Source organism: Sander lucioperca, chromosome 14 (genome assembly GCF_008315115.2).
Source record: "Sander lucioperca isolate FBNREF2018 chromosome 14, SLUC_FBN_1.2, whole genome shotgun sequence".
In the NCBI taxonomy this organism is placed as follows: Eukaryota; Metazoa; Chordata; class Actinopteri; order Perciformes; family Percidae; genus Sander; species Sander lucioperca.
The window spans coordinates 1,309,712-1,321,249 of record NC_050186.1 but is presented as its reverse complement, the minus strand read 5'-3'; the positions used below and the strand labels follow the sequence as shown (position 1 = coordinate 1,321,249).

The following is an 11,538-nucleotide window of genomic DNA, read 5'->3' as shown; positions in this document are numbered from 1 at the left end:
CTAACCTTAACCACTCGAGGTCAAATGCCTAACCCCAACCAATCGAGCTGCTTCGTAGGTCGGGTTGGTGTAGCCATAGCGGAATTTGGGACACTAAACTGCACGTAAACCTAACTCAACATTATAAAACAGGGCAAAAACATTTTTTTCCCCCCAAAATCCACCTAAAATAAATGTTCTGTGAAAAAAAAAAAAAAGAGGCCACAATCCAAAATTGCGACTAGCTTGCAACATAAAAACCAACAGCAAACCTTAGATAAACAAACATGCACGTTTTCTTAATTAAGTTTTACTCTGTTATGCTGTGGTGACTGGGTGCTTCATTTCTCCTGAAAAAGATGAGAATCATTTTATTTGACTGATCACTCACTGTGGAGACAAAACCATTTTGGTCCCACCACACACGTACCTGTTGACAGGAATGAACTGAAGCTTTCTTTTGACACGTTGCACAGTCTTTCTCTGCAATGGAGCCCTACTGTCAGAAGGTAACCCCTGCAAGCATTGTGTAATACATATTTCACACACTCTGGTGAGTTTAGCTGATGTGTTACTGATAATCTGTTTTCATCATGAAGAGATACATCAATTAACAATGGGATACATACATTATTTGTATAACGGAGCAAACAAACTGCTTCAAAAAAATCATGTTTCTACATAATTGTACCTTATTGAATTTTTTAGCAGGGTATCTCCTGTTGAACATCGTGCTTCTCTCCTCTGTGGTAAGAGCTATGCAAGGTATGAAGGTGATGCCAGGATCAATGGCACTGGACAAAGACCTGGGCAAGGCAGAGCAGGACACAGATCAGACCAATTCCCAGTAATTACTTAATTCTCTAGTAATTCATACCAAAGTCCATCTTCAAGCCGGTGAATGTACCTTGTAAATTAAAACGGTAGGTGTTACTTCAACCATGAGGAGTGTTACTGACACTGTGATGCAATGAGTGTTACTATTATACATTATTAATGAGAAAGACCCATTGTTGCTCGGATTCCACTCTTTATTACACTGATGCACTTAAAAGACACAGCAAAAGTTTTTTTTTTTTCCTGAAAGAGTAAAAGAAAAAAAAAAAGGAACACTTCTTACAAAATATTTACAAAACCTGGCAATGCACAGCATGTTCAGTAAATTTTTTTTTTTTGATAAACGAAAATAAATAGCCTTTTTTTTTCCCACATAGGAAATTCAAGAAAACGTCGACATGACAAAGAAATGAACACACTAAATATCAAGTTTAGCAAGACAGAGAGGAGTAACTATATGTGGCTTCTGTGGAATCTGGAACAACACTTGAGTCATAGAGGTAATAAGTCCAAGACTGTTATAGTGGCTTGCATCAACAACTGAGCTTTAGATTTCCATCAATGAGTTTAAACTATACAATGAGCCAAGAGCACTGTGCCTGAAAAACATATGTTGTTATCAAGATGTAGTATATCGCCATAGTAGGTGAGAAAGCATTGTTCCAATACTAAATGGTGATCTAAAATTGCTCAAAAACAGTGCCTATTAAGGATCAAGATATAATGCGTTTGAAAAAAGTGCACCCTGGCTTTACTCTTTATGTGCAAAAGTTAGAAAGGCTATCCTCAATCTGTAGATGAGGTGAGGTCATTTTCTGTAATTAGAAGAACCCATATTTAGAGCTTTAGCAGTGTGAGGTAAATGCATAAAGAGGTAAGATAGGGAGGGATAAGGTGAGGGGTGAAGTAAAGAGATGTGTTTTCGAGTTGGAGCTAACGACACAGAGTGGCTCTTGTTTGCTGGACCTGAGTAGGAAGGTACTACGTGTGGAGGAGAGAGTGGAGAGTGGCCTGTCGACACAGTGATAAATACAATACATGGTTGGCATTGTAGCATTTTGGCAGATAAAGTCATGATGAACTGTATCATGCTAGATTAGTTGGCATCTGTCTGGTCTTTATTATAAATCTAAAAATGTAGCATTTAGGAGAATTTGCATATATTTTGATAAATGAAATTGCATTTTATAATTTCTTTTTTTTATTTTAGCCATAATGCTCAGCTCTACATGACATTTTCCCAATAACGTAAAATAATAGTATTTAGGGCTGCTACAAAGGCTTATTTTCCATTATTGAGTACTTATTTTCTTGATCAACTGATTCATCTTCATCAGAGCCCAAAGGGATGTCTTCAAATGTCTTGTTTTGTTTCACCAACAGTCCAACACCCAAATAAATTCTAATTACTATCATATATGACAATACTCCCATTTGGGAAGCTGGAACCAGTTTGGCATTTTTACTTCAAAAATGACTAAAACAATTTATCGATTATCAAGTTAGCTGCTGATTAATGTTCTGGCGACTAATCAATAATTTCAGGTCTAATAGTGTTTTGCGTGCACAAGTCTCTTTTCTGTTTCCGTCTAACCACTTGAGTAATGGTACAACCTGTGTAAAATGTGTCATTTTGATTTACTGTACACCACGTTTTGGTGTACAGTAAATGGATCCAATCATAAAATATAGCCTATGTTTTGTCTTCTGGCTTTTATTAAGATACCTAATGAAGGCAGTAATGGAAATGTATTACACAACAATAATTACTTTTTAATTTTTGCACATAAAAAGGTCTTCTTAAAGTAAACCCACATATCACAGGTAGATCCGGTAAGATTATATAATATCAGCATGTATTTTTCTGATTAACATTGCTAAATTGTGTTGTCCCTCCCGTACTTTGAAAAGATACATCCAAATCTTAAGCATTTTGTCTTAACCTTAAATCTTTATTTTGTCACATTGAGGTTATTTTTCTTGGTCACTTCTTTTTACATAAAATATGAAAGATATTTAGGATGATGTCATTTTCTGCAAGAAAGTATTCTGCATTTTGATGGTGGTACAACTCATGCAGTCTGCCTCTTGCACCAAAATGTCCCTGTATTGCTTTTCAAAGGTTTGATGATATGAATGAACCTCAGAGGCCAAAAAAAAAGATCCTATGATGGTGCCATTGTGTTACATAGCAGTATAAATGTACAAACACATTACAAAAAAATCTATCGTATCAACAAACATTCCCTTCAAGCCTATAAATGAATGAGCTTGATCATAACCTACATTCTATTTACCAGCAGGGCAAGAAAATAAGAGAAGACATTAACTCATATGAAATTGGATTATGGTGCTATGGGACATAGAGGCCAAAGAAAATACTTACAATGTGGAAAAGCCCTGCGTCTTCTCTGGATTTCTCCTGTTGCCTGACTGACAATCTGCCTCATCTATAAATTCTTCCTCTGTTCTTTCTAGATGCACTTCTTTATCATCTATCTTCATGCTCTCGCCTTCTCTTTTGTTCTCACTTAGCAAGTCTGCGCTCTCTCTTCCCTTGCTCCTTTCCCTGCTTCGAACCTGGACATGGTTGGTCCTATTAGATTCCAGTTCGACAAACACACTCTTGTCTTTAGACATATGCACCATACTCTCTGTCTCTCCTTTCATAGGACACTGAGACCTGTGGGCGGGCACGAGGCTCCGTGCAAAGGACATCCTTGGATGCGTCCTGGCAGTAGACATAATATTCAAAACAGGGGATCTGAACGTGGTATTTACATCTGTCTCTGTAGAGCAGGGGAAAGATGCTCTGCTGGTCCTTGCAGAGGACCAAACAGTGACTGGAGTCTGTGATTTGGGCCCCCCGCTTTGATATGGTGGAGTTGCTGATGCAGTCTCGCTGATTTTAGATGAGGTGATTTGGAATGGGGTTCGACTGAAAGTCCTAGGGTCGGTCGTGGGGAGTCCAAAGCTCTGGCGCCACTTCATTGACTCAGAGCGAGAAAGGGCAACGTTAGGACTCAAAACGGGCCGAACTCTCTCCGTCTGAGGGATCACATCCTGGACGTCACCCCTACCAATGCTAGGCCTCCTTTGCTCGGTTCTAGCAGCCCCGGCCCCGTCTGCTGGCTCCAAAAGACTGGGGCTCCTGGACTGGACTGAGGACAGATGCGATTGTGCACCAACGGTAGAGATGTCTGGCAGCAAACTCTGTGGTGTTGGAAGAGGCTGACTACTCAAAGGAGACTGTCCAGAGAGAGGACTGATATTTGTTTTTGGAACTTCAGCCAGCTGATTTTCCTGTTTAATGTCTGCAACTTGAAGTGGGGTACAAGCCACGACAGTAACGCTCCTCAACACATCTCCGTCTTTACTTTTCTCTGCAGTGGAAACTTTGGCCTTTTCAGCCAGAAACCTTCTGATTTCTTGCTCAATGCTATCGTCGCTGTCTACTGAACTGCTGTCTTCCTTTATCTCAAGAGCAGTCTGGGTACTGTGCGGCAGCGGGGGGTAAAGACCCCCCGCTGCCGTTTCACCTTCACGCGCATCATGCTCTTTACTCTTATTAGTTTGTTTATGTTGTGAAACGCCCTTTTTACTTGATCCAGACTTGTCTTTTATGTCATCCTTACTCTTTTCTACTTTTTTCAAAGGATTGCGCTTGGAAATAGGATCCGGCTTCAACTTTTTGGTCTTTACAGCATTTCCCAGCAGTGTTTCTTCATCTTTGAGGCTCATCCTCGATTTCCGCTTTAAGTCTCTCGTTTTCTTCTTTGACTTCTTTTTTGTCTTGAGCAGGTCTTTTATAGCGGTGTCTAGGTCCTCATCACTGTCAAGTGAGCTGCTTTTGTCTTCACTTTGCTCGGTCTTGCATAATCCAGCTATCGGGTGCATTTGACTTTTCTGGGAAAGTACCAACGGGCAGGATTCTTTTCGATGCTCAGGTAAAGGCTTAGGGGCCGTTTCTTTAACAGTGTTATCTGGCCTTGACGTGTTGGAAATGCTACAATTGTCCTCCTTTTGTTTTCTTCTCTGTGTCAAAGACAATTTTTGAGGTTTCTTTTGGGTTGCAACTTCTTTTGCTTTCCCTGGTTCATTTATAGTTTGAGGCTCTTGAGTGGCAGCAGTGGGTGGCTGTTTGTGCATTTGGGCCTTCTGCTCAAGAAATCTCCGGATTTCTTGCTCTATCCCTTCTTCACTATCAATGGAGTTGCCATCACTTTCTTCATCTGGGCAGTTGTCAGGAGGTGAAGATTGCAAGGACGATTCGGTGGGGGTACAACTGCTAAGGCCAACACTATGATGGAAGGCCCCCGGCATAACAGTTTTTGAAATGTCCAGTATTGCCTCAGCACACATGAGCTCTGCAGTTGTATTAGCCTTCGGAAGAGCAGGGGTAGGTTGCTCTTTAAAACCCTCTACTTTAAACATAAGCAAACCATTTCCTTTACCCTTCAAGCTCTCTGAAAGTGTATTCTTGGGTATGAAAACGGACGAAGCAGGAGGTTGAACAACTTTAAGTTCTTTCTCTGCTCTGGTCTTTTTCTTTCTCAGTCTGTGTTTCTTCATGTTTTCCGTGCTCGTACTTCCAACCGCATGTATTAATGACTTAGTAATGGGTTTTTGCTTGTGTAATAATGGCTTCAGGATGCTCTTCTCCTTGAGTTGCTCAAGCTGGTAGCTGCGGATAGCTTCTTCAATCCCATCATCGCTGGTGGAGTCGGACTCCTCTTTGAGTGCAGGTGGATTGAACGTTTCCCTTTTGTTCTGCTGCTCCTTTTTCTCTAATTGGAATCTTTGAATGGCCTCCTCAATGCCGTCATCACTACTGGAATCATTTGAGTCTTCCTCCACCTTAACTGTGACCGGGCACTTTACTTTGTTGAAGAGGCTGATTGTTTTAGAGGGGCTCTTTGTCTGCTCTCTGGGCAAAACTAAACTTTTGGTTGTTGTACTTTTATCAGATGTCTTAACTGTGTTGTCATTTAGGGATTTAGGGATGCTTTTGATATACTTTTGTATAGGTAAAACAGCTGGTGCTGTGGGAGTCTCAGCTTTCACACTTTTTGAAAACTCACTACTGGCAGTCAAAAATGCACTGCTGTCAGTGTTCTGTTTGGAAACCTCCTCAGGGACAGGTGGGCTTTTCCTGGCAATTTTGGATGATTGAAGAAAGGTGGTGAAGCATGGTTCTGCCTTGCGTTTGTGATCATCCTTTTCCTTCAGGTATTCCAGTATTGCCTCCTCAATTCCTCTGTCCACAGAATCATCGCTGTCTGAGTCACTGCTCTTATGGTTGTTTGGGGAAGAAACATCTGCCTGTTGGTTTTCAGTGGCACCTTTAGTTTTGGACTTGGCTCCAACATAAGAACCCACTGCAACTTTGCAGACTTGGGGATGACCTTCCTGTCCTGCTGGCACATTTCCCTCAATCTCGTCGCCCATCTCAAGTGAGGATTGGGTGCTCCTAAGGCTCTCTATGATCATCTGGACCTTATCTGAGATAGGTGTGCCTCTGGTGGACAACTCAGTGTCCGAGTCATTGAAGCAAATTGGAAGGCTATAGCCTCCAGGTGGGCCACATGTTCTCCATTCTGTTTGCGTCACTGCGACAGGCGGTACATTCATCAAGTACATTCTAGTGACGTGAGGTGAGGTCCTCGACCATTGGAGAGCAGCTGCCTCCGATCACGATCCCATTGTTCAATCTGAGAAGAATACAAGAACAGAGCAACAGTGAACAACAGGTCAACCTACACTGATAATTAAAACCACTGTGTGTATAATTTCTGTATGAATAATCCATCAAATTATTTTAATGTTATACATTGTGGTTTGTTCTGTGTCCACATACTAGATCATTTTGTAAAAGCTGTGAATGAAGTCCATTATGCCATTCGAGTATTGCAAACTGATCCATACAAAAACAATTGTCTAAATGACTTCCAAATTTACATTTTGTCCAACCATGTAGAGACACTTTGAACTGGCAATTTATTTCAGGGAGATTTTAGGATAGTTTCAGGTAGCTAACTAGGCTACTTCTACTGACAACTACCAACGCAAATTTAGAGAATATGCAATGGAAAACAATGTTTACATTTTAAAATAACTGGTTAGTTTGTTTATTCTATAAAATGTCAGAAAACTGCAGAAAATGTCCATCGGAATTTCACAGAGTACAAGGTGACGTCTTCCAATTAAAGCCCTACCAATAATGGATTTTTTAAGAATAGTAATATCGACATTGAGTTTAGTATTTTTTTTTTTATTTGGGGTTTTTGTATGCATTTTTATGTAATACTACAGGTAGACAGAAAAGGTGGAAGAGAGAGGGGATGGCATGCAGCAAAGGGCTGCAGTCAAGGACTCAGCCTAAATGGGGCAATCCCAAAGGTTTAGTTTATATTTTTTTACATAAACATTTTTGATAAAGATTTTTTTAACGAATTGTAACCAAGATATGTTCCAAGTGGGACATTTTACAGCTGAAAAATAAACTTGCAAGGGCTCTCTGGTGGACAAAACTATGTAACGGAAGAAGAAAGTTTAAAATTAACTCAACACATTTTCAGCATTTATGTACAGTAATTTCTTGCTACTTTTCAGCCAACATATACACAGATACCGATATATTTCCAGTGAGCTAAAATCGGCGCACTATATGTAGATTATATTGGTCTACATCTAGCACAAATAGCATACATTACTTGTTCCGTACTACAGAAAATGCTACATTACTAATATTGTCTCTGATACTGTATTATTATTATTATTAATAATAATATACCTTTTTTATATATGTCCCTGTTGTTGATCTCTCTCTAACCCTGACAGAACGTACATTTGTACAGTTGTTACTGAACATTTCATTTTGTCAGTTGCCTACTATTTGACCATCAGGATCAAGAAGATAATATTTCCCCTCTATGCACATCAACTTTCACCAAAATCTATGACTATCTGCTCATTTCCTCTTCCTCACTCCCCTTTACTTACCCTACAGTCTATCAGAGTGGTCAATACTGACAGACGACACCCAATCACAATACATATCCTTGTAAACAGCTACACATCCTGAATATGCAGCAGAATAGGCAATGCCAGTGCTAGGCTGCCATCTTGTGGAGGAACTCGTGACCACTCTGCAGTACTTCATTACAGGCTGTATGTTGTTATCATGCAATGGTGCTGCATGGTTCTAGGATATTTTGTTTATGGTTCAGGGGAGCAGGATTTAGTGCTTATTTGTGGCCGATTTTATGGATTTCTGGAGTATTTGAGATTACTGTGTGTGCAGTATGTGCAATGCCTGCCCTGTTTTGGTCCCAGTTACCAAATATCACACATAATTGCTAAGACAGTTAATGTAAGTCAAGTGCATAAAAGTGATTTCTCAGTTATACTGCAATACGGAACACTGCTGGAAATCTGGTAAAAGTAAAAGGAGGCAGTGATGCTGGAAGACTTTAAAACCACTGAAGGTGTTCAGGTACATTTTTTTCACATTGAGGGGAATAATGGACTTCATTAAGACTGAACAAATAGCCCCAGGTCTTTGAGGTAGATCCAGATTGTTTGGAGCATGCCTAAAAACCCAGGGCTGCCCATAGCCAGATCAACCTGCAAGTGGACCCTGGGGAAAAATATAATCGAGAGATTAAAAAAGTAAATGTATGGTCTTTTAATCAAGCCTTGGTAAGCAAAATCGCAACTGAACAATAAAGTATTAAAAGTAGATTTTGACACCCCTAGAAGACAGGGCTTTAGATCAATTAAAATATGGTGCATACACAAATTTGCAATAAATCATATTGCTGCAAAGTAATTGCCACACAGTGAACATAGGGCTGTCAGGGCCCCTGAGGATCTGGGCCCTGAGGGCAGTTGTCCAATTTGCCCACTTGGTAATCCAGCCTCAGTGCTGCCCTGAAGCTGTGATTGGAGTGTTAAAAACATTTTATTGTAGCACAAATAATACAAAATAAAAAAGTATTCCACGCCATCCTGAAATGTGATGATGACTTTGCAGACACATTATCCTAATATATTATTGGGCCTATTTGTTGCTTACACCCTCCAAATTGTTACTGTTATGATATTATTCGAGTAGGAACTGAAGGTACAGGTTGTTGTGGCTAGTCCATCCATTCATTAAAAGAGCACCCAGGGTGTCAGTGGTAGGCTAACAGCAGCGCTTTGATCCAAAGTTCCCCTTTAATTACTGTATCAATTCCCTCAAATAAAAAGTGTTAAATGATCACGTTTTGAACCATGTCCCCTCAACACCCTTTCTCTCATTCAGTTTTAACGCTACATTGGATGTTGTTTAAGCTCTCATTGATGGACAGGTTTGACTGTGTGCACATATCCAACTGTGTAATGCAATACAGAGTAAATATGGAAAGTTGTCACTTCATGAGCAGGCTGAGCTGCTGGAGTTAAATCACTGGTGGAATTAGTATTCAGATCTTTAATGCAATCAGAGCTGCAATATCAGAATTTAAAATTATTATAAAAACTATTATATTAAAGTCCTGCATTCAAGTTCTTACTAAAGTTGAAGTACATTATCAGATATAAAAAGGTACTTGAATTATAAAAAGTAAGTACTTTTTTATGCAGTATGAATGGCACCCCTCTGTCATACCATTATATAATTAGATCATTATTACTGATACATCAATATGTAAATAGAACGTTAATAATTTAGCTAATGAGGGTGGAGTTTATTTGAACAACTTTATATGTATGGAAAACAATGCACCATATTTTATAATATATATACACATTATACTGCAAAGTAACTAGTAACATTAAACGGGAAATCCTCAAAGTACAAGTAACTTTAACTGAACTTCTTTATGGTAGGCCTACTTGAACAAATGCACTTTGTTACTTTTGGAAGGTATTACCAGAATGATGCTATTTATTTGTATCAGTTAAACATATTCAGCTTGTTTGATTGTCCCCAACATTGTTCCTGGAAAGATAACGTTACTGCCTCAGGGAGACACCTAAAACATGCAGGCCATGTAGCTCACTGAGGAGCAGGGCTGGAGACTGACAAACAAGCTGCAGTGATGAACCTCACGCAAATCGACAATGTTACTTCAGGTACCTGCCAGGCTCCGTAGATAATGGATGATAATGTGGCACCTGAACTCGACTATCAGGCATCTCCAGAGACAAACCGTGTAACATCTAGTATTGTACCTTCATTAACGGGCATGCTTAAAGACATTTAACGTTACCCAATCGAAAAGTCGCTATGCAACAGCCTTTGCTAGCCTACGTACATTAAGCCAAATGTATCCTCCCTTCCAACTCAGTATGCATCCTACAGGGGGAATGGACAACTCGGCTACAGCCTGACACCGAGAGACAACATGCTCATCACGTAATCATTCTCCTCAGTGATTATAACCTGCTAAACCTGGTAGAAAAGTGCAAATAACTACAGGAAACTAGGATGGGTCATCAAAGACGACCCGCTAAAAAACGCCGAGAATCACAAAAAAACGAGCTAAAAACGTAGCGTAGTCTTACAACTTTGTTTGACATATCATGTGTACAAAGAAAGTTTCAACAGACACGCCAACATTAGTGGGTAGAATTTTCTGGAAAACATAAGCAACAGCGTTTTGCGTGTACTTTCCCTTCCGGACGCTTTCCTTGTTGCAACAGAGAAACCCCGGCTGTCCCCGTAACCCTCTAGCGGCACGGACTGCATCGATGCCCGGCGTGCAGCGTTAGGAGACTCCGCAGAGCAACCATGTTTCTTGGTACCGCGGCCATGGTTGTCAAAACCCTCGGTATTCGGTCGATAACACCGCTAAACTTAAGTATTGAGCGTTAACACTTATACATAAAACAGTATGGTTACATGTTTGTGAGAAATAGACGAGATGGTGTGAAACATTGCAGGGATAACCGTGACTAGTCGGTGACTTGAAAGACACAGGCGGGCCTCCCGGCTGCTGCAGCCCGGCATTTTCTCCGGCAAAGAAAGCCTTTGTATTGAGCCACAGCTTACCCTCCTAGCCTTGGCTATTTTCCACACAGCTACAGCCACAAAACACAATCCACAAGTTTAACTCACCTGGACATGTCACAAAACGACCGCTACAGTAAAAGTGTGTTCATTGCTGCGTTGATTTAAGATGTTAGGAAAGCCGTCGCTGAGATACTTCGGTGTCCGTCGCCAGCTCACTAACCGCCTGAAGCTCTCGCCGTCGAGTCCCCCTCCGCACCAACTGCCGGGCGGACAAGCTTCCTGAGTCCAGCCAAGCATGGACCCTTTCAAATATGGCATCGCATTTTCCCGGAAAATATATAGACTTACATTTATATTCTATATTATTACATTACAAAACACAGTGATGTCTATTACATCTATCAATGCTGCATTAATAAACGAAAACAGGCTTTTCCGGGAACCCTTTTACTTTTAATAGTAGGCTAGCCTAGGCCTATCCCATATGCCACAGTTGAACTATCATACGCCTTATTATTAGAACGTTTTTATCGACGGCAGAGTAGTTTGATGAATTAGAGTCTATTTCTAATTATTAGACAACTCCTAGTATAAAAATAAAACTATGTTGGAATAGCCTACAATCCTATTGTAGCCTATATGTTTCAGTGGTGATTTGTTCAGATTAGACTTCACAACTGCTTATTTAAGAGATTTTCTGTATTATACTTCTAAAACAGGCA

At 40.3% G+C, this 11,538-nt stretch overlaps 1 protein-coding gene across 1 annotated transcript; it reads right to left on the bottom strand.

Moving 5' to 3' along the window:
• Positions 1 to 131: 131 nt before the first annotated feature.
• Positions 132 to 11,279, bottom strand: ppp1r26 (protein phosphatase 1, regulatory subunit 26). Its single transcript, XM_031317600.2, has 5 exons — positions 10,922 to 11,279; positions 3,203 to 6,527; positions 671 to 785; positions 410 to 495; positions 132 to 329 (listed from the first exon to the last, which is right to left on the bottom strand). The coding sequence occupies exons 2-5, from the start codon at positions 6,454 to 6,456 to the stop codon at positions 290 to 292; spliced, it is 3,495 nt and encodes a 1,164-aa protein (XP_031173460.1). The 5' UTR covers positions 6,457 to 6,527; positions 10,922 to 11,279; the 3' UTR covers positions 132 to 289.
• Positions 11,280 to 11,538: the final 259 nt, after the last annotated feature.

What these genes read in the sequence shown, in the direction of transcription:
- ppp1r26 (XM_031317600.2), bottom strand. Translation starts at nt 6,456, where the DNA reads ATGTACTTGATGAATGTACCGCCTGTCGCAGTGACGCAAACAGAATGG. An exon ending in CTGCTAAAAAATTCAATAAG is followed by an intron (nt 496 to 670) that starts GTACAATTATGT and finishes CAATGCTTGCAG; the next exon opens with GGGTTACCTTCTGACAGTAG. An exon ending in CAGTTCATTCCTGTCAACAG is followed by an intron (nt 330 to 409) that starts GTACGTGTGTGG and finishes CATCTTTTTCAG; the next exon opens with GAGAAATGAAGCACCCAGTC.